Genomic DNA, 24,540 nt, shown 5'->3' on the forward strand with positions numbered 1-24,540 from the left:
CGCCAGCGTTTTCCGTGGACACTTTGTGCATAAAAGCACGACCTAATTACAGTCAAGTGAACCACACTAAGCATGTAACTGTCATTATTTTCCTTCTAGAGAAGAAAAAAATAAAGAAGAAAATCACGAAAATCTTGCCACCTCGTAAAGTGCTCTTCCGGTGGGTTAAGAAAACTTTAAACATCTTGGAGAGATTTTAGAAGCGAGATAGACCCGCTGTCTTCGGTTCGATGCGTCATACCTTAAAGCTTTTTTTGTGTAAACTTGCAGTAAATAAATAAGTTGATATTATTGACCAAAGTGGTTTTCTACAATTTCAATGAAAAGTAACTTGTAAACTGCGGGGTACAACCATGTGTTAATCTCTTTTGGGAGGAGTGTCGACTGTGAAAGGTGCCGCTGTGGTCTCCACGTTTCGATTAGTATACTCTTCTCGACCTCGTAAGAGTGATTATCAACATAGTTAACTAGAATTATTTAATTTTATTAAAACACTGTCTCTTCAAAAATATAAACAAAATAAAACTTTGGAATAGTTGCCCACGAAATACAGCGAGTATTGTATACAAATACAAATGCTCTGACAAAAAAAGATAGATTCTCAATTTTTAAGTAAATACAAACCTATTATCAATCACTATAAGATGTACTGTGTACACATAAAATACATCTGGGTTAAAAAATTGTTGTTTTTCCCCCATTAATGATATCCTCTCTAATAAACGCAAAAAAGAACACCAACAATAAATGAATAAATACACTTTTTTGAATACCTTCTGACCAGATCAATTGACCGATCATCTACTATCGTCAGATCATCTACTATTGAACACATAAATGGAAATCCTTAAAATCTATTCAAGTTTTCAAAACAAAAACATATTTTTCAAAAAGACATCCTCTCTATAAACAATTTAAAAAAACATTGACTGTCTGGTCACCTCAACTTCCGACCGTCAACCCTCCGATATCGACCTCCTATCAAAGCAGTCAAACATTCACCAAAAAAAAAAAAAAAAAAAGGAACACATTTCCCAGGCATCATACAATCCCCTTCAGTACAACCAACAAGAACATAGTCAGGGCCCAATTTCATAGAGCTGCTTAAGCACAAAATTTTGCTTACGCAAAAAAATCCTTGCTTCGTAAAATCAGATTACCAGCTAAGAATCCGCTCAATTGTTATGCTAAGTAAACAATAGCTAAAAACTAGTCACAAGCAATGTATGTGGCATGAAATTTTTGCCAGTATCATGTGTAAAATAAGCAAGCTATTTTCGTGCTTAAGCAAATTTTTTGCTTAAGCAGCTCTATGAAATTGGCCCCTGGTCAATCACTGACCTAATTCCCAAACCATCTATTGCACCCTCTGATAAGCATCCATCGAACTCCACTGGGTGAAGCATCTCATAAGATGGAAGTAATACTATGTGTTTTTCATCTATATCAAAACAGTCAAACATTCATAAAAACAAAGACACATTTCCAAGGCAACAGACAGTCCATCAGTAAAACCAACAAGAACATAGTCTGGTCAACCACTGACCTAATTCAAAAACCATCCCCTTTAACACAAAAGGAAACAACCAAATTGATCCATCTATCCAAAAAACACACACAGTGAAATAAGACACAATTTCCAAGACCCATCATCATAAGCCTTGCTCTATCGGATGCAGTAAGGGTTCCTCAGCTCGTCGATGCACAGTGGAGGACCCTCTGTTTATCCAACAAGTAGTCTCTAAGACAAGAAGGGGCACCTCTACCGTCACTCAGGAAGCCATCACAGCCAAGAGTTCCGATAGACCGGGCTTCAGAGTCTCTGCATTTCATCCGAGCCAGGGCACGTGCCATGAATGCGTTACCAACCCATTAAAGAGTTGGAGATATCCGACCGGGGCAGTGGTGGGGAGAGAAAAAAACATTACCGTCCGCGGTAGCGGTGGACGGTACCGGAGAGGAAATGTACGCTGAGACGCTAATGGCCATGGGATAGCAAATATGGTGATCGGGGGTAACCTAACCTGGCCAATTCACCGGGAGACGGTTTGAGGAAAAGGTCATCTTACAGTCTGTTCGTGATGAATTGAAAAGCCTCACCTAAGGTAGATGAACTTGATAGAGTTGAAGCTTTTTTTCCTTTCCCCTTGGTCCGTACTCTCCAATCGCCAAGCGAGAGAGAGAGATGGAGACGGGGACGGAAGAAGAGAGAAAAAAGTGGTGGAATTTTTTATTTGTTTGCGCGTGTGGATCTGCATATTTAACCAGAGGAACCCTGGGGAGCTTTCTGTGTGCTAATGATCGCTCAGGGAGGATTTGGAAAGGGCTAAGAAAGATGCCATGGGTATATAAACTCGGATTTAGTTAAAAATGATAACTTTGTCAATATTGACTTACTCTGCCCCCCTAAAATTTTCACATTAAGTCGTGTGTGAGTCAATCAAAGGAGATGTGTAAACACGCTACTGTAAGCGCACTTGTTAAACCTCCATCTCCTCTCTGGTCTATTTCTTTCATCATTTGCTCTTCATCTGTCGGCCTTTTTCGTTTATTTCTCCACTCAGCACACACTTATCTTGCTATCAATTCCATCTTTCCCCTCTTGTACTTTCCTTGAATGGATGTCAGAGTTGTTTCTTTTTCTTGTTTAGGATTTTTTGGTTCGTTTATCCATGTTTTTTTTCACATTGTAATTTAGCAATAAGTGTTCTTTAAATAAATCAATCATAAAAACACAACAGGACGAGGACAAGTGGGTAGTGACAGGTCTGCCAATTTCAACGATATATGTAATAGAGGCAACAAAAGGCAGTTGCCTCCGTTGCCCCAGGTCACTGCCTTGGTGCCCAATGAAATGTTTAAGTTTCGGGTCTGATCACATAGGCAACAGAGGAAATTGCCTTCGATGCCCGTGACCATTGCCTTGATGAAACATTCCGGTAGAAACTTAAAATACCCTCATAGAGGAAACGCCTTGTGGTGTCCTTACCCTTTCACATGTAACGGCAGTTCCTATCCAAAATGCCTCATGGGTAATTGTAACAGGTGTTTTGTGACATCACAAAAACCTCACAACCTCAACCAATTGGAATAGAATACCATGTCCCCCCCCCACACACACACATTTGATTCTTAAAGTCAAATTCCATCCATCATCTACCATCATACTGCCTGGTGGACAAGCTTCCAAAAATAAATGCATCACCCTCTTGACCAATTAAATTCAAGGAAGAGATGACGTCATATCCCCAAAGGAGAGATCAAAACGGTAAAAGTCCCACTCTCGACACCAAACGACTCCGGAAAGTCTCACGGGACAAAAAACCATTGTCCTCCCCTCACAGTTCCTCTGAATTGTCTGCTCCCCCGTGAATCATTAATATTTCAGCATGATGCGCTGCTGAAAATTACTTACAGTTGAAGACGCACTGTGTGTCTTCTTGAAGACGCACTGTGTGTCCTAAGAAAGAACTGTAGCCATATAAGTGATGGACACAAGATACAATTCCCATCATATAGAGACTGTATCTGAAGGTGTCCATGTAATATAGCTTAGCAAAAATGTGTGTTAGGGAGGGCATTGTCTAAATTGTAATTAAAAAGGTGCTTTCTAAGTCCAGAAAGCACTTTATATGGACAAGATGGAGGTACCAACTTATTGTCAACATTGTTGACACAAGAAGCCCTCTAAGGCTAAATGGAAGTATAGCAGAAGTTTTGTTTTCCTCATCCAAAGGATTAATGTACTCATTTGGGTGAAGAAAAGAGCTATTTACTTTGTTGGACAGAGTTTATCGAATACCAAAATACTATATGAGTTCAGTGATGCCCAAAATGACCCAAGACAAAATAACAGTCTCACAACTGCGGAATAGTGTTTTAAATAAATCAGATTTCTACGATGTCTTTGTAGTTTGAACTGTGAGGTATTAAACAACTCTTTATAGAGTTTGCCTGATCCATTCACGCAGAAAACACGGCCTACACTAAGACAATCCGTGTAAATAAAATGTACAGCCCCATCAGCCCAAAACACTCAGATTCTTAACACTCAGATTCCATCTGATGCGATATCAAAATAAATATAAATAAAAGGAATCCGTAGTTCAAGGTAACATCAATCTTCAAGCAACGAAAAGATCTCTAAATGCCCTAGATTGCACCCAAAAAGGCATGCGAGAAAATGTCGATGTGAGACAAGTCGCGGAACGACCTTCTGTTAGAAGGCGACTTGCCATCACAGGAAAAAAAACATACCCCTTGTTATGACAAACTGGGTGTATTTTGTGGTCGTTGTTGAGATTCTGTAAACCTATAGAAACTGTCCAATACCAGGCATGATACTTCCTACTTCAGTTTGATTTTGTTTGTCCTTAAATAACCAAAATAATTGTGAATAAATAGCTTGAAATGTGTCTGTTTAGAGCCTAAATCATGTGTAAATACATGTACTGTAGGTCAGCCCTTATACTCGTTAAAACCGTCCTTATGATATTCTTTCAACATAAGTCTGGTTTTGTTTGTCCTTAAATAATCAAAATAATTGTAACTGTGAATAAATAGCTTGAAAAGTCTTTTTAGAGCATAAACCATGTGTACATGTAGGTCAGCCTTTGCTAAAATCAGCCTTTTTTGTTCGTTTTTCCCGAGGATCAAATCATGTCTGATATTCTACGTGTAATGCCAAGTTTCATGATTTTTATTTTTCATGAAATCCCACCTCCCAAAATATAAATATTGCTTAAAAGGTACAGACAATTCAGTAGCACTAAGTGCAGGAAGTTACAATTTAAGTGCCTTCCACTTATTCACGAAACCCTCACAGAACACCATGCATTTTGACAACAAAATAATGAACATAAACGTGTGAAAGAAACAAGTAAAATGGATGATAAAACACAAAAACAAACTGAAATCTGACTTTGAGATTAGAATTAAGTTGAGTGTATTACCGCTCTTTTAAATTGTATGAATATTTACAACATTTTAAATTCCAGTTTGCCTTGGCCGAGAGTTTGTTTTTTAAATGACATCAATGTAATTAGCATATTGTTTTCACTTGAGTTCATAAATTGGTTCTCAATTTGTATATCTTACTTGATCTTTTTGCTCAGTAAATGTTTCTTAAAAATCTAAGACAATGTATAGCCTTTCATGATGAGTGGTTTCCCATTTTGAGCTTTGGTGTTTTACATAGACTTTAAAATTAGGATTAAAATGTACAGTGAAACAAAGGATATGTGCTGCAAGTTTGTCATGCACTTTGTACATTAAATTAAATAAACTCAAGGCGTCCATAAGACGCCCTCTCTGTCTGAAGTTATCCAGTCAGCTTATATTTAAACAATAGCTTTGGTTTGGGTACATACCTGCTGGTCTTGTGTGTGTAACTATAGGAACGGAAAAAACAGAAAGGTAACATATAATAAGTTAAGGCGAAGGAAAATCACATCATACAAAAGATAAAGACAGTTTCTTTTAGGGTGAAAATACACAAGTTGACAACTTCATTATAAGCAAAACAATAAAATTACTGAAGTAGGTTAGACACAACACATTTTATGGCATGTCCGGACATTTAGTATAAGTAGATGATCGTAAATTAAAATGAATAACATGTAAAAGCTTGTATATACACGGGTCACACAACCAAGAAAAGGAACAAATTCTGAAATGTATATCCTGAAAGTACCCATAGGCAAACATAAATACAAAGATTTAAAACATTCTATGGCATTTGTGGACTTAGTAGTATTTCAATCTTGCTTTTGTTAAAACCCAACCCAAGTTCTGTAAAGGAAAGCTCAGTCACCCGATGACGATCACTAGAGCACCCTAATCGAAACGTTGTGATAAAACCAATCTTCGTCAGAGCATAGAGAAATGACCTTTTTTTCTAATGGTCAGAGCACATTACTTTCACATAAGTCGCGAGATTACCGAAAACAGAATCAAAGTAAAAGTTCACGCACTATCTGGTCTCCTAATACCTCGAAAACTGGCCCAATTTAACTTCTACTAATGTCATAAAACCATGTGGCTCTTCCTCAGAGCTAACACATCTTCACAAAAAACTTCATTGTATAACTCACAAGATTACCCAAGACATAACCAAGTACCTGTTCATCTGGTAATCCCATTGCCTTGCAAACTGGCCCAATTTAACTTCTACAAATGTGATTAACCTAGTGGCTCTTCTTTAGCTCCACAGAAACATTCATTGTATAACTCACAAGATTACCCAAGACATAACCAAGTACAAGTTCATCTTGTAATCCTAATGCTTCGAAAGTTGGCCTAATTCGACAGCAAAGGGTAAAAAACATCCAGAGGCTGTGATCGTCCAAGTAGTCCACAGTTTCTGATTCGTGGCTGCGAGGCATGAAAGAAGCAACGCTTTACTGATTCTACTCGATTTCGTTGCTCAAGGCAACAGTGCGCTGACCTGGCAGAGCTGACCTGGCAGCGTTTTTAATTTGGTCTGCTAGTCGTCAACCGGTGGTACACAGAGAGTTCATTCCTCTCTGATATACTCCTTGGAAGATTTCCCTAATTTTGAAATCTTCAACCCGATCCCTCAACCATTCCTGACCCATTCCTTTACTAGACTCAAATAAACTTTTAGATTTTCTTAATTCTGACACATTGGACCCGATCCCTCAACCATTCCTGACCCCTTCCTTTACTAGACTCGAATAAACTTTTAGATTTCCTTAATTCTGACACATTGGACCACCATCCATGACCCCATCCCTGACTCAAGAACCTCATAGTTAACTCGGACGTCTTGTAATCAATCCCTGTACCATTCCTGACCCCTTCCCTTGCTCAAGTAATTTCGCAAGAAACTTTGAGAAGCTTGGAGACTCCCAAGATGAAACTCTAAGAAAATTTCTTTGTATTAAAAAAATAATAATAATAGGCCTACATTCGTATACAACAAAATCCGATTACAACTTGACCCCACCCTTCTTACTAAGTTCCCTCAACTGGAGTTTCATTTAGTAAATACAAGATTGAAGTCTCTAAAAACATTTTAGAACAAAACAAAATTTCCCAGACAGTAATTACAGTGAACTAGTTTATTAGTAAACTTCACATCACCGGTCGCAGCCCACAACTGACACTTCCAACACGCCCTAGATATCAGCCAAAGCACCCGTCACCTCTTCCATCCCGCCCGCCAAATGATTCTCCTTATTACCGTCGACAAATTTTATTTCAAGTTCTTTTGACAGTCAAACGGTTTGCTGTTCCGCTTCAGGTACCCCAATCTACTTAATAAAAAGTGACATCCATTGATTTTAGAGCAAATCAACATGTATTACACCCTGTAATGACGACACAATGATTTTTGCAATGATTTTTAGCGCGGGGCTTCTCCTGCCACCACCACGGCAACAGTTCCACAGTTCCACTCCCATTCAGACGAAATTGATAAATCAATCTACTGGAGTGCGTTTAATCAATGAAGACTCCTATTAAACCTCGAGGTTTTTTTTTAAATTTCACTTGAACGTAGGGCAGGCAAGGAGGTACATGAGATGATAGGACTATCTGCTAGTGGGGCTGTGTGAGGAGTGTGGGAAGGACAAGTGGTACTCCTTGTCTCAGGGATTTCTCACTGGTGTGTGGTTTGAACAATGTGCTGCAAATTAAATATTTTTGGGGGAATCAAATTAGTGGTCTTGTCAATCAGCTAGTAGAGATTTTTTAAAGTAATGAATAATTGAGTTTTTTTTTGTGTCTTAGGTTTATAGGATGATGAACAAAGTATTTTAAATTGAATTCTTTATTTTAAACATAATATTTAAATTGAATGTTTTTGTTCATAGTATTTTTTTACAAACGTTTATTTACAGCAATTTTTTAAATATCAGCACAATAGTTTTAGAATGAAACCCAAACGACGGTGGTCACACATTTGCATTATGATCCCAACCATTGACCAAAACATGACCATTTATCCCCACCAAAAAAATCCACATGGTTGCCATGGTAATCCAAAGATGATTGACAGGTTCCCACTTGTCTAGTTTCCATGTCCACGTCTGCTTGAGTGGTTAACCGCCACACGCGACACGCAAACCTGCAGCTGCATCCAAGAAAAGAAGAGAAAAAAGACTCAGGACCCCCAAATACCCCTACCTACATGTTGAATTTTCATGGCACGTTTGGTAAGACACTTTTCGAAGCACATGCATATGTTTGGATGATTCACCCTGGTCCCCCCCCCCCCCCCGTCTTTCTCTACCCAAACCGTCACCGAAACCCAGGCGCCAAACCACGCGCAATATAAAGCTGGAGGAATAAAAAACGTACACACATTTGATTAACTGCGCCGGGTCTATTCGACCACGGCCGGGCAGTCCAGCCCCCATTAGGCTTCTGTAATGCAAAGTGGAGGTTTACTCAGCTTTTGATTATGCGGATCTGAAAATGCAGGCAGTAGTTAATGCCATGGGCTACAAGGTGTGTGTTGAGCACTGGGGGATCTTAGATGGAGACCAAGGATGAGGTTGATGATGAAGGAGGATGATATAAGACATCTTAGAATTAGAGGAAGAAAGATGAGAGAATAAGTGACAAGAGGAAGTGTAAAGGGGGATTTTGGGATAGGGATGTTTGATGAAAGATGATTTACTTGAGTTTGATGAAAGAGAATTTGTCTTAGAGACCAAGGATGAGGCTTGCTGATGAAGGAGGATGATATAAGATGTGTTAGTAGATCTTAGGTTTAGAGGAAGAAAGATGAGAGAATTAAGAGACAAGAGGAAGTGATTTTGAGGATAGGAATAAAGTGATGAAAGATGATTTATTTTTTGAGTTAAGAAAGGAAACATTAGACACATTGAGACTGAATAAATGATACAGTATAACTTTATAAGACAAAGGAGCTCTAAGAGAAGAGGGTATTGCAGATAAGGAACTTGGGAGTGGATTGAGCTGGATAAAGTTGTGGATGTAAGATGAGAATTTTACTTGCCATGATTCTTAATAATTTCTGTCAATTTTATATCACTAAATGCGAATCATAACGGTATATTTATGATGTTCACTTTTCAATTAAAATTAAATTTTAGAGATTTTCTTATTCATCTTTTGGGGGTATTATTTCTACAATTATTATGCTAGAAGACATGTTGATGAATGTTGTATGTGGAAAGAAAGATGATGACGTCTATGAAATAAAAACCATTGGAGACGAGTGGATGTTTTAAAGTAGTTTGATCTAAGAGTGAAGAAATTTACAAAAAAATAATACAAACTCGGAGAAATGTATCTGTGATCATGAGAGATGTTGATATTGATCTGAAGTCTTTTCTAATAACATGAGTCGATCATGTTTCTCATCTTGTGTTTATGAAGACAAAAATCTTGAAGATGCGAAAACAAAAACACTTGTAACAATCTCGAACCATGAAGAAGGCTAATTTTTATTAGACCGTGATTTTTTTTTATAGATCAACCAATCAAGAACCAGACATAATTAAAAAAACTAATCAAAATTGAGAAAAACAAAATGCAAAATACTTCAGACAAAAGGAAGTCTAATCATAAAAAACGTACTTCATTAATTTCATCTAATTATCTCAAGTACTTTAGACAAACACCGCTGCGTTCAATAAAGAGGTGTCACCCTGATGAGTCCCTGTTAAAAATACCCAAATAAAGATGAAGTTTAGACGAAATAGAGGACATGAAAGGGAATCGTGTTTTTTGATTTTGTGTCTACACTTCAGATAGAGGAAATCTCATTATAAAAAAACAAATTGCAAACCACAAAAACAGACTTCAAACTACGTCTAATTGTTTAACCCTAGACAAAACACCGCTCCCTGCAATAAAGAGGTGTCACCATGAAACTCCATGATTAAAAACCCCAAATAAAGATGAAGTTTAGAAGAAATAGAGGACATCGGGAAAGGGAATCGCGATTTTTGATTTTGTGTCATCAGCTGCCGGTGGTTGCAAGGACCATGCTCAGTTCTCGTTGAAGACTGGTGGAGACCATTGGCACCCTTAGAGCACGCCCTTAGGGGAACCTCATTGCTAAACACAGCTGCGTCAATCCGGTTTATTAATAAACGAGCTCAAAACAGGTAAATTCATCGATTTGGGAGCACCACGTCGATACCAACTTGCCCTTGGTGGCATTATTTCAGTGAAAGGGAAAGATCCGAAAGGAACTTGGAGAAGGAAAAGATCATTGGTTTAGGCGAATCCGGGTGAAGGAATGCTGTGATTGTGTGATTGATTTGTACGTCAAATTTAACGGTTGCACTGCGACGCGAAAAAAGGAAACTGTAGCGTATTCTTTTTATATTTGAGAGGAAGTAAGATTTTCAATCTAGGAGGAGGATATTGGAAAAAGGATGATGGTTGGAACACATTCCGACTCTAGGATGAAGATTGGGAATCAAAGGTGGAAAAGGGCAGAGGGGACACAAAATCAGTTGTTTTTTGTTGTTGGGATTGAAAGGTCTATAAATTATTCTGTCGTTGGTGTCTGTCATTTGTGACTTTATGTACGGATTATTTCAAATTTGTTGTGTTAGATAACGGTTTTCGTTTGATATTGTCTAACTTAGTTTGAATTTATTGTTTAATTTACTTATTGATTTGTCTTGAAAGGTCTAAATTCTAGTTTTGGATAAGTGTTGACAACAGTCTCGAACTTGGTGTATTTAATAATATTGTATTCAAAAAGAAAATCAAAATCAACAGGTCGCTCAACCATTTCATTTCAAAACGATGGAATATACCATAAACAAATAACAACCACATTTGACTTCAACAAAGATGGTAACAAACATATCGTTAACATGATGGCTCATCTACCAAACACAATGCGTACAAAAACAATTTATATTCCTTATCCCCGATGCAAAAATAGCATCTACTAAACAATGCGTACTTATTTATCTCCGCTTATATCCATCCCGTCGTAAAAGAAAATGCAGCAAATTAAGAAGGCTGATAACAACCACGTCTAATTACAAAGTCTTAATTTTCTCTCTTCATTGCATCAGTCATTACCTCCAGAGCAAACATCACCTCAAAATTAAAAACACTTCATACATCTCTCCACATCCAACCTCGTTAATGGTATCTCTTCACATCACCCTCATGAATGGTATCTCTTCTACAGCTTCAACCCACAGGCATGTTTTACCCAACGCGTGCACCCATCCAATATCATGTTTGGTTCCGTGTTTTTTGATTCAGTGTTAGCCAACAAAATTGTTGTACAACGTCCAAAAAGCCATTGTAGTATGTTGTGTTTCAATCTTTTTAGGTGTTCGGGCCAACAGGCAGGAACACCTCTTATTTCTGTTCGTTTTTTATTCTTTTATTTTTAGGGGGAAGAGGAACTATGCTACAAGAGAACCTTTGTTTGGTTCTGTGCTTGTTGGTTTTTGGATCCTTTGTGTTAGCCAACGAAATTATACATCATAAAAAGAACCATTGTATTATTTCGTTTTGCAGTCTTATTTTTTTTTTTTTTTTTGGGGGGGGGGAATCCTATGTTAGCTCACAAATTATACAACACCCCCCAAAAACACTGTATTATTGCGTGTTGCAGTAAAAAAACAAACATATTTATATATATTTGTTGATCCCATGTTAGCTAAAAAGTAATACAACTCTAAGAGAACCATTGTATTATTTTGTGTTTCTATCCTTGGGGGGGGGGGGGTATGTATCCAGAGGGGGTGCTCATAAGCTCGCAACCGGGGCACGTGGTCGTGTTGATACAAGCTTTTACTTCCATACTGTGGAGGTTAGCGATGTTTACTTACAGCAGGAGCGTTTGTATAGGGTTTGCATGTGTTTTTTGTCTGTGACTAAACGCATGCCATAGGCTAGCATTAGGGTATCGTTCAGTGAGCCCGCCATTCATGCGTATGGATATAGGGTGTATGCTGTTTCCATAACGGTAATTATTCCATACGTGTGACTGTGATGATGTCATCACATTGTTGGTATCGAGGGGAGACTATCTAGATATACATTTAGTTTATGCGCGTACGGTTGGCAGAGACGTGGCTTCTAATTAAACCTGAATCTTAAGTACTGTCAAATTTACCAAACTGACACAAATACTATGCCATTTTTTTTTTCAGAAAATAGAATGAGCTGTTGCAAGATGATTACTAACCGAAAGCTAGATATGCTTTTAGTTTGTGCGCGTACGTTTGGCAGAGACGTAGTTTGTAATTAAACCTAAATCTTAAATACTGTCAAATTTTTATAGCAATTTTTTTTAAAGAAAATATAATTAGCTGTTGCAAAATGGTTACAAACCGACAGCTAGATTTGCATTTAGTTTATGTGGTTCGTTTGCAGAGACTTGGTTTGTATTAAGACCTAAATCTTAAATACTGTCAAATTTATCAAATTACCTCAGTTATCAGTCAAATTGATTCAGTTGATTATAGCCTTCGAGAAAGACTCTGCTAGGGTCGAAACGTTTAATTTTTGACTTGTTATATAAAGTTCATACTAAAACAAAAAAAATGATGCAAAAAATATTTCCCTCATGAGTGAAATAATATTCAAGAGAACTGTGTCTGAAAACCTTAACAAAATGCAACAGCTGAATGCGATTGTGACAAAGTGTTTATGCTGAATATTGTGTATGGGTTTATCCCCATTTTCTCCTGACTCTCACAGACCTGTATGCTTCGTTGTTGAAAGGGCAAGGACACCAAGGCATTTTCTCTTTGGCAAAGGGCACCCTATGAGGAAATTGTAAATTTCTACTGGAGCATTTGAAGGGCACCAAGGCAATGGCCAGGGGCAACGGAGGCAATCGCCTCCGTTGCCTCCGTGAAGTATCAGGGCCCAATTTCATGGCTCTGCTTACCGTAAGCACATAATCGGCGCTTACGGAAGCCGGGAATTCTGTGCTTACGGCAAGCGTATTTCACGGGTTAGCGGCGTGCGTACTTCACGTTACTAGGCATTCTACGCTTACAAGGCAAGCACAGAAATTCGGCGATCGTAAGCGCAGAATTCGGAGGTAAGCAGAGCCATGAGATTTGGCCCAGGCCTGCTCTCATTCACACAGCGGATTAGGCCCAAATTTTCACAGGTTTGTTATTTCATGGTTGATCACACAAAACATGGTCACTGTCTGCGACCGTTTTGTCAGTTCTGGCCAAGCCTGTCTAACCTTCAAATGCCAGTTGAATGAGAATCGCTCTTTGTTGTTGATGAAAGTAACGTTTTTATCCACATTGGCTCAGAATAATTGTCGGTTAGGGGATCTAGGTTCGCTTTTCTTCTGTGTACGTAATCTTCAAATCGGCACTGCCAAGTTGTGAAAAGAAGTTAGAATAGAAGGACAATGAAATACGTAAAGACCTTAAGCATGGAGCAGCCATCTTGATCTCTTATAAAATAGATGTATGCATGCCCGCAAGTTTGCTATTTATTTATAGTTATTTAACTTATTATAGCTTCACACATCTTGATCTTATTCAAACCAATGCAACCAAACTGAGACTGAAGGCAAAATAGTCCGGGTCCTTTTGTACAATGAATATTAGCACTATTCAGGGCCCAATTTCATAGAGCTGCTAAGCACAACAATTTGCTTAGCATGAAATTTCTTCCTTGATAAAAACAGGTTTACCAACCAAATTCCCATGTGATTTTCAGGATAAGCAAACAAAAGCTGAATACCAGTAACAAGCACTTTGCAACAAATGGAAATTTGGCTGGTAATCCTGTTTTTATCTGAGAAGAAATTTCATGCTTAGCAAATGGTGTGCTTAGCAGCTCTATGAAATTGGGCCCTGTTATTGGATACAGGGGACAAGATCAAGATGGTAGCAGCATAGTACAATGAAACCACACCTGGTTAGAGTTATCATTACTGGCCTGCCAAGGCAAAACTAAGTATAATGTTTCAATGCTTTAAGAAACAGTCCAAGACAATGACAAGCTGATAAGTTCCTCGAGATCTAAATTCATTTTGATGTAAATACTGATTCTCTTTTGTGAGCGTCTTGCAAGACGATCTACAAGATCATCTCCCGCGGTGCTACCACAATCTATTCGTAAATTGCAATCTATTGTCAACTGGGTACGTGATGAGAAGTGCTGTAAAGTCTTTACAACTTGTAAAGCAACTTTCTTGGGATTTATAAGATTAAGCCCTCGGGGGCGGGAAGTGGGTCTCAAGACTCACTAATCGTCTTGGGAAGACATGATGAAGTTCAACCTCATTCTTAATGGAGTCATGTCTTAAAAGTTTAAGGATGCTCTCATCCTTAAGATTAGGTTAAGATTAGCGATAAGAGGCTGTGAAACTGTAAGAGAATGTTGTTTGTGGTAACAATGTGTTAACAGAGTGGTAAGACTCATAATGATGAAAAACATGTCACACAATTTGCTGCAAAGTGGACTAAATTGGAAGACATCATTATATAGGGAGTCATGTCTTAAAAGTTTCGGGATGCTACTTGTCTTTAAGATTAGGTTAAGATTAGTGATAAGAAGCTGTGAAACTGTGTAAGAGAATGTGGTTTGTGGTTACAGTGGGGATAACACCAGTAATCGTGAAAAACATGTCCCACAATATGCTATACAGAATGGATTAAATTGGAATACACCATTATAACATACCAATGGTATTACACAGGGAGACGTCATGGCCCTCGTGACCTAATTTAGAGTTTCCTGATTAAGTGACATACAAACTCGACACCAACTTTTCAATTCAGATAATTATTTTGATGTGCTTTTTTTTTAAAGAATTCTTGCAAAAACCCTACGTTCTTCTTCAGGTCCTTTCTCCCTTTTCCATGTGTTTCAATACTCGAACAATAAGAAACTTCCTCTGTACGTGTAAACCCAGTCTCATACACCTCGCTTCACAGACATTGTAATTAATCCCCTTCAAAACCGAGTAACTAATATCTAAAAGTGTCTAATTTAATCACATTTTATCACTAACCGCTATTAAGCATTTGTATTGAGAATAAAACCTTATCAAACATTTCTAATTATCGACAGAACGATGTCACTGAAATCCCTTTGACGTCTCTCGACGCGAAAGCCAACAACAATGAACGGATACAACGCATGACCCAGTACCAACGTCACTTTTTAATTAAACACAGCACAGTGATGTAACAAGCGCGCCATTTATACATGACTTGTCCACAGACGGGCGTCATGCCATGTCATGATCATGCCGTTAACTGACGCTCTTTTCTTCAAACTCGCCTTGCACGAACCTTTTTTTATTATGTATCTACCAATGTCAATATGTAAACAATGCTGACGGGGTCCGCTATGACCATAGTAGTGTCATTTTCTGGCCTTGGTGCAAGCGGAGCTATCTAATTGCAGAGTATGAACACAATTGATCCTTTGTTACAAAAGATATTTCCCCCTCTGATGATAGACAGAAATATGTAATTAAATCGTGAGTTTGAAACGAGAAAGATGCACAGTGGAAATCAAAACAAAGCAAAGCTGAAGAAAAGTTCGCTTTTCAGTGAGTTGTGTTTAATACTTTATAGTTTACTTTTTAAAAGAGATTATTTATGCGAACATCCTCAAATTACACGATCAATTTTGTTTTGAAAGATGCTTGAATCCCCAACGCACTTTCCCCTTAATAAGGTATAATCGATGGTATATCATGATGGTGTTGCTTATTAAAAAAACTTTCAAGTTTTAAGGTAGGGTATACCTCTGATGTAACCACAATTATCCTTTGTGCATATTACATTTGTTTAAACATTAATCGTTATAAACTATTATTGATCTTGATACCCATTGAACCTCATCACCACAGTCTCAGAAAGAAACAACTACAAAGGAAGACCACTTTGCCTCAAGGTGAACAAATTCAAATTCCAAGCATCTTATCTTTCAACCCTCTCCAAGAAAGATTCTCACCCAGAAAATAATCTCAAAATGCCCGTCAAACTGCAACATGATAACCGTTTGTAACTCAATCAAGAGCAAAACCTTATTATGGTGAACTTTTTCTTAGCACAAAAGGATTCAATAAAGAGCCTACACTCCGTGTCCACCACTCTATAATCTTTGTCCGGGATCACGTACGGTGTAACCCAGTACCAATTCACCTGTTGTGTGGTTATACAACTTGGCTTTGGATGGCTACCTGTGTATTAACATTGACCTCTTGGCTTTGCTTTAACCCACCAGGAGAAAATCACGCACGGTCTGAGAGTTCCGTGTTTTAAGGAGGAATGGACACTTCCCGTGGTCAAGGTTGGAGCAATTGGTGAATCCTTTTCATTGTGATACAATACTGGTAAGATGGCAATTCTTAATAAACTAATTACGTTGTCTAAAATGCTAAAGAATGGGTGTTCTTCTCCATGCCATGGTCAAAGACTGATAATTTTGTGTGATGAATAGAGAGAATGTGAAATCAGTTGATTGCTTTGTCTAAAATGCTGAAGAATAGATACTCTTCTTCCTTCCTGATAATATCACCTTCCTTTTTTAAAGACCAAGTTCATAATTGTTCTCCCTGGGGGCACTATAAGAAAACAGAAGAGCACTCCCGTCACCATTCCATAGAGAAAAGAAAATCATCTGAGAAAAACTGTCGTCCATGACAATGTACATGTATAGACATTCACTGTACAAACCTATATGTCCAATGTCCAATATTCAATATGACATTCACTGTGCAAACCTATATTTGAATGTCCAATGTCCAATATCGCAAAACCGACATAGATATTCGCTGTAGAAACCGATGTGAATTTCCAATAATACTAACTCTACTGTCTTAGCATTTGAAGTAATACAAATCGTAACTGTTTGTTTCAATCGCCATGGTCCAAATAAGAATCGTGCCCAAATACGATTTTCATTGTTGTCGCTAAAAGCAAAACATGACCGCCTAATTTGAAAACATGTTTACTGGTTGGCTGCTGTGTTTATTGAAACTTAAAGGATCGGAACTTAAACTACTCTTCCACAAAAATCAACAATTTTACATCCCTTTAAGTTATTGATATTCCACTTTTTTGTTTCCGCTTTCCTGGCCGTGAAATCCAGTTTAAGCCATTCCTTACCGATGGCGTCAAATCTTACAAGACGTTCCACATTATTGTTATACCTCCATAAGCCGGAACATGAGGATAAGGTGGAGGTTGCCCTTAATCTCATCTTCCTTGGGGATTATAGTTAAGCCATAGTGGATTAATCAGATTAGGTAACGATCTCTGCGCACGGATGTGAAGTTTAACCACCTCCTTTGACAGAGAGGAAAGCTTGCAGACATAAGATGTTACTCCACTACAGTAGTGGATACCATCTTTCTTGTGGACACGTAATCTTAAGACGTTGGTTGTAGAACCGCAGACAATGCATGCATTTGATAATGTCCCTTTTTTAAAAATAATTTCGGCTTTGAGAACCAGATACTGAAAACAATTGCAGCTAGAGCATGTACTTCAAAATATAACTTTGTTTGAAAAATATGGTATGTAAATTTGGTCTTGGCATGTTGTGATAACCGTTCCGGGTGCCAGTGTCTTCATAACGTTTAAAAGCTGTTGCTTGTGCTTTAACAAGGACATGTTTAATTGATGAAAGCAGTGCTACAGTGTAAGGACTCAAATCTAAGAATTTGGTAAATTCTAAGACTTGAGTACGTAGTAGGATAAATATACAGCTTGTTGGGTCATGGTTCCTAAACTCTGTTCGTGGTACCCACAACCACAAAGAGTTAGGACTAGTCCTAACTTAGGACTAGTCCTAGGAGATATACAAATTGCATGGATAATCCTAAGTTAGGACGAGTAACTGGATCCCAACTCGAGATAAGACTAGTCCTAACTCTTTGTGAAATCCACCTGTTGTTGTGTATGGTGCCACAGCAGTACACCGAATAGGTTTGGGGCGTTTAACACCTGTAGGAATTCAATTTAATTAAGGAAATGCATGACAACAAACACAGATACATTTTGTAACATTGAGATAACATTAACAGCTCATCGACTAAAAATAACATTGAAAACAAAAAACAAACAAAAACCACACAAAACCTATTCCCCGAAATTATCCCGAACAATCACCATCGACTTAAAATAACATTAATACAACAACATTAAAAAAACTAACATTTTTAATATATTTCCTTAAATAATCCCAGACTATCATTACCGACTAAAAATAGCACTGAATATAAATAAAATAATCACAAAACCCAAGGATTTTGAGATTCAAGTCCTGATATGCAAACCATAGGCAAAAAGTACAATGGGGATGAGCTGAAATGAGAACCAAATGATGGGAAGAGAGACAGGTGATTTTCAAGCGTAATGGCCTCTGCAGATGGTGCCGCTTTAAAAAAAAAAAACGAAACTGCCTCAAACAATTGGTCGGCTGCGCATATTACACCAGAAAAATATTTATATGCAATGTCGGCCCGCACAGCTGTTTCACTGAGTGGTTTAAAACGAAAAGATGAATTATATTATTCAAATAACATCACTAGAATTTGTATTTGTTTATTTTTTTTTTTTTGGCGTCTAAAAATAGTGTTACAAATGCCCTCAGGTGTTTTGTGACAAGTGTATGTGAACAGTGTTTATAAACTAAAATGTTTAGTATAAACTAAACATGCTTTGTTATTAAAATCTCGTTTAAAAACAATTAGTTTACCCAAATACTCTATGCCACATGTACAATTTATGACCGTGGTATCCTGCGCACTTCTGCTAAGCAAAATATTGTTAACCAATATTTTCTGCTTATTTTAAGCAGTTCTATGAAATTAAACCCTAGCCTCATGGCCTGTGACCGCCATATCATCATTATAGTGTACTTTTAATTTTGTTGAGTGACCAGTCATAGGTCACGGCCTACTGACCAGTCATGGGTCATTGCCTACTGACCAGTCATCGGTCATTGCCTACTGACCACAGAGGAAGTCTAACCCATCTCCCTCCACCCCCACCCATTATGAATTCTAAGGAGGTCTCATGGAGGCATCAAGACACTATTTCAATAAATTCACCCTCTTCACCATCCTCTCTTTCCCATCCTCCGTCCACACTTCACAAGCAAGTCACACAAACCTTAAGTATACACTCCCGTCTTGGCCTTCTGTTCAGACAATCAGCAAGCAAACACTCTCGCTGCGATGTTCATGTACTCGCTCCTCGCCCTCTGTATACATGAAGCTGTTGTTTGCTAAGACCGCAGTATCACAGGGTCCTCTTAGCTGTTAAAGGCACTGGACACCTTTGGTTATTGTCAAAGACCAGGGCCCAATTTCATAGAGCTGCTTAAGCAAAAAATTCTGCTTAAGCAAAATAATCAGAATAGTAAAATCAGAATACTGGCCAAGACTACACTCAATTGTTATGCTGAGCAAACAATAACTCAATACCAGTCACAAGCAATGTATATGGCATGACATTTTGGTCAGTAACATGTGTAAAATAAGCGAGCTATTTTCGTGCTTAACCAATTTTTTTGCTTAAGCAGCTCTATGAAATTGGCCCCATGACCAAATTTCTTAGAGCTGCTTAAGCACAAGAAGAAAAGTAGCTAAGCACAATCAAATCAAGCTTAATAAGTAACTTGGTTACCAGTCAAAACACCATTTCACATGCATAATCTTTGACCGGTCTCCTGCTAATTTGTGCTTAGCACTGAACTGGTTAGCAACATTTTCTGCTTAAGCAGCTCTATGAAATCGGGCCCTGTATTCTCACTTAGCGTGTAACAAATCTGTGAAAATTTGGACTCATTTGGTCATCGAAGTTGCAAGAGAATAATGAAAGAAAAATCACCCTTGTTGGAAGTCTTTTAATATTTGAGTGAGAAATTACCCCTTTCTAAAAAAAACTACGTCACCTCAGTGAGAGCCGTTTCTCGAAATGTTGTATCTCCATTGCTCGTTACCAATTAAGTTTTATGTTAACAATTATTTTGAGTAATTACCAACGGTGTCTCAGTTCCTTTAATGTACATCATCCAATGTTTTCACCGTCTATTTTCTCACACGATAATATAGGAGACGTTTAGACTGTAAATGGCAGGATCTTACACCTCCGTCCGAGAGACGGGGGTTTGTTTTCTTTTTGCTTCTACGGACGGAGGTGTTTTGACGGGTGTGCAAACACGAACCCAAAGGTGACCTGTCGACATAATTAACAAGGGGGAACCCGTAGGGGGGTTTGTTTGTTTGTGAAAGAATGTCAACATTGCTTTGGTGATGGACAAATAACTAGGGGAGAAAACGTTTGGTTCGGATGGTGTAATTAGTTGGCTTTTGCAAATTACACTGCGTAACGTCATAATTAGAAAACTGACTTGGATCTGCGTACGGCGTAAAGTATTATGTACAGCCTAATAATAGTACTTTGTAGTATTTTTACTATATTGATTTGAGCATTACCATATTTAACAAAATAAAACAATACAAATTCCTCGTGAATTGTTGATAAGCATTGTGAGTTGTTTTAAGCCATACGCAAGATGTGTTTACATTTAGTGTACATAGGTATCAAATAATGCAAATCGTGGGAAAGTATAAATTGGAAATGGTTCACAAAAAATGACCTTCAAAACAATTATTATATTTCTTGTAATGAAAACAAAAGACCCTAAAAAGTCAAACTGATTTCCAATGATTTACTGAATTGTAGATTTAGTCTTGCATTCAGATTAAAATTCAACAAACAGACAAAGAACAAATAATAAATCCAGAATCAAACATCACCTCTGTTATCGATTCCACAAAAGTCTATCAACATCTCCAGAAACAATCCTCTCTTCAAAGTACGTGCAGATACCATAAGCCCTTGCTGTGTGCTTAAACTGCCCGTAGATGTACAGGCAAAGTAGCATACTAAAGCATGTACAATGAAATACACGTACACCCAATAAACCGAATTACACCGTTCAATATATTGATCGTACTGTATACACACTTAGTTTCCGTATGGTCGGGCATTTTGTCGGCCATAGAGGACGGAAAAGAGAGTGAAATGGAGATTTTTTTCGTGGGTAGATTTCTCAGTTGTGGAGTAAATTATTTGTCCACTGGGAAACATTATTTCAATTGAGAAAATTGGTCAATGAGGCAAACTATGACATAAATACCACTATGTCCAAATATGGGTATAGGAATGATGATTGATGACGTAGAGGGGTATCCCCAAAATGAGAACTCAAGTATCAACAAACACTACACTCTGAGTGGGTTGGAATTTGGAAGGGTGGGGGATTCCCCGATGTCGTCATTATTTGAAGTTTAGACAGGACACCTGTATATAGCAAGGGATTACAACCACGTTTACGATACAACGTAGTGATGGATCACTAAGGGGATGCGATATTGTTTTTTCACCTTTTGAATCACATTATTACCTCGGTTTATTCAGTAATAAATCAAAATTGAAACTGACTGGGCAAATTTCTAATAAACATTGGGTAGAAAAAAGACAAAAAGGACATTATATTTGTAAACAATATTGTTTGATAAAACTGACTTGCATGCTGAGTTAAACAGGCCAGGAATTACAATAAAATCCTATAGAGAATGCCCTTAGTTATTTGGGTTGTTATTTTTTATGTTAAGAAGGAATGAGTCTTTGATAACATTGCAGTACTATAACGATTTCTGGTTATCCTCAAGCAACACAAATTGACACAGTGGCACATGCTTCCTCCAAAGGGTTTACATCATTTCATTTCCATGAACGTGTCCTTTTTTGAAACATTTTAAAACTGTTCCATCGATTTTGTGTTGCCCAAACTGATCTTTTGTTTAATCGTAACATGTACCAGCCCTTCGTGCATCCCTTTAAGAAGATAGAGAAAAACGGGGCCTCTGTTGCCGTGCCAACTGCACACAGAGAGGCAGACAGCTGAAATTCTCAGGAAGCCTGTAGCATAATTCTCAAAATTAGTTTCTTATCATTGCGCTATCAGGGTCGACGCATCTTCCTTTAGCGATGGAGAAAAAGCAGAGGGAAAGAGAGTGTATTTGAGGGGAGCAGGGGAGACAAATGGAGGAGAGATAGAGGTACCCTTGCAAGGGTTCTCAGTCTTGCCTCCGGACTTAATTTCAATGATGAAATCTCTTGCTGTCAATGGGTATCACTTTGAACAGTAGGGTATTGTTATCCTTTCTCCTCCCTCAACAATCTTAAATAAACAGTGGCATCTTAGACGATGACTGTTGTTCTTTTAAGGTTTTTTTCACGGCGTGGCTAGGAGATGGTGCTTCAGGTTGTCGTGGTGATGGATGGAAAAGAGAGTGTTTGTCACTGCTTTGGCTTTTAACGATTTTCTTAAAATAGTAACATCTTTACATGATTTTAACATTTACAGAATCACAATTCTGAAGGTGGAAATCGATCGCCTAAACATTGTTAGACTCTTTTTATTTGGGGGTACGAGAAGGGGGAATTTCACTCCGTCTTCCTATTTTTTTTTCTGCTTTGAAAACATTGATAGTGCATGAGGTTAGCTTCTTGTTGGCAATATGACTCTATTGTATCACTGTATACCCCCACAACTGATGGTTCAACCATTGTGTCAAATACAAGCAAACTTCGTCATCTCTTTAACAATATAGGTCATGCATGGCATACACGTGGGAATATTGGGGGAGTAAATTTTGCCGTCTGCGCGTTAGTTCTTTTGTCTGTTTGTTCAGCACATCTTATTCATTTTTGCTCAGTTGAACTCTTCGTTTTCGACTCTGCGTCAATAAGAACAAAAGGTCTGCATGTTTTTGGGTCGAGATTCGAGGAACGCTCTCCTTACAGATGGATTGTTTCCCATCCTCATTTTGGTTCATGACTTCATAGTTTTGGTTTACATCCTTCGAGAAAGATTCTTATGGGGTCGAAACGTCAGGCATTTTGTTTCTGGTTGTATTTATAAAGGCAGTAAGATCCTTTTGGTTGGTCAGCAGTTTGCAACAGCTAACTATATTTTTTCATCTTCAAAATAATACAGAGAATAAAATGTATCAGTCTTGTAAATATTTATGTGCGAAAATTTGAGACTTTCTTTTCAATCACATCGAAAGTGATGTCTGTATAAAATCTGTTTGAGGGAGTGTGTTGGCTCTGAAAACAGCCAGGTTTGGTCTCGACTTTTCGAAAAGCTACTCTGCTCGTCTTCTGGGGAAAATCAAATCACATCACATCTTAAAATAATTTGTGTTATCATGCACGCGATGACGCTGTATGGACACACCGAGACACCTTCTGACCAGTCTCGTCTCTACGTCTAATTTCCTCTGCATGTCTCTCTGTTCAGACCAAATCCTTCCCTACCAATCTTAATTCATTTTCACAGGCGACCCCAGTTAACTCTTTCCCCTACTGTACTAAAAAGAAAAGAGAGACAGTTTTTCTCATTTATTTTCAGTTGCTCGTCGGTCCGCAGGCCACTGTGCGTGTGTGTCAATTCTCTGGGGCACCTCTCTTGCCCGTAATCAACTTACCCCATCCCAACTCTATTCAAAAATCACCCGATACCTAGGCCCCCCTAGTTCATTGTTGCGTGTGTCCTCCGGTTCTCTTAAAGTTCATTGACAGTGTGGGACTTACAATTAAATAACGCTCAGTCCCAGCGGGTTCGTACATGGAGAAATTTAAACAGTTTGTATTCAGGGGTGAGTGTGACGCTTACTTAAGAAAGGACGGTGCGAAGAGAAGGGGTTTTCCTCGATTGAGATTTTTTTTTTTATGAGGTGGAGGAGATGATGATGTTTTTGGTAAGTTATCCTTTGATGGAAGGCTAGAGTAAACTCGGGCAATATGTACGAATTCAGCAGCTGAATCTACTGGGCATTATTGCACTAAGAAATCTGGCGCTGGGCATGGCTTGCTCAGGCTCTCCAGTGAAGGCTTAATATTACGAGTGGTCTGAGGGAGTAAGGAGCGAGGAGATTTCAACGACAAGGTTGAGGCAACATGGAAACCTGACGTGTAACACAACGGGGGTGATACCACGGCACAAGTCGAACAATGACGATGGTTGACGGGATAACAATAGAATAAACACTGGTCTGAATTGAACCGTTTGTTGTAATATTGGTGTGCTTTTGTTCTCCAATGTGACACAACCTGATTGGGTACACAATGCCCAGGCAATATTGCTACACAATGACCGGGCAATAATGTCTTCGCTACACAGTAGCAAGATTTAGACACGGATAACAAAGTAGACCTAGGGGAGTTTTAATACCACTGAAATTATCAGGCGCTATGGTTTGGATGAATGACTGGTATAGGAGAGAAGAAAAACGATGGTTGTTTCATGTTTGTTTTATCACCACTGGGGCTGTGGTAAAGTGGTTGCCCTGCATCGCTGTCAGGAGTCCTTATTACACAGTGGCTTGCAATTAATTGCCCGAAACCATGGTGGTAGAGGTGGATTGCAACAAAAGACGTTTTTAAAAGTACATTTTATAGAATCTGTAAACAAAGACAGTGGCGAGGTGAAGAAGTGGGTAGTATGGTGTAAGCTCAAGACCCAGCTACCAACTCCCCATTCCAT

At 38.3% G+C, this 24,540-nt stretch overlaps 1 protein-coding gene and 1 long non-coding RNA gene across 2 annotated transcripts in view; one reads left to right on the top strand and one right to left on the bottom strand.

Annotated features, from left to right (window-relative positions):
• LOC139942848 (uncharacterized) overlaps positions 1–24,540 on the top strand; it is a 53,594-nt gene that overhangs the window by 16,521 nt on the left and 12,533 nt on the right. The window contains exon 2 of the long non-coding RNA XR_011786708.1: positions 16,195–16,303. This is a non-coding gene — a long non-coding RNA (uncharacterized lncRNA). The remainder of the gene's footprint in view (positions 1–16,194; positions 16,304–24,540) is intronic.
• The window catches only part of LOC139942838 (one cut domain family member 2-like), a 58,835-nt gene that overhangs the window by 13,302 nt on the left and 20,993 nt on the right, over positions 1–24,540 (bottom strand). Inside the window, exon 2 of the mRNA XM_071939623.1 lies at positions 5,370–5,390. Within this exon, the coding sequence (XP_071795724.1) occupies positions 5,370–5,390 (21 nt within the window). The remainder of the gene's footprint in view (positions 1–5,369; positions 5,391–24,540) is intronic.

This window comes from Asterias amurensis, chromosome 10, assembly GCF_032118995.1.
Source record: "Asterias amurensis chromosome 10, ASM3211899v1".
Classification (NCBI taxonomy): domain Eukaryota; kingdom Metazoa; phylum Echinodermata; class Asteroidea; order Forcipulatida; family Asteriidae; genus Asterias; species Asterias amurensis.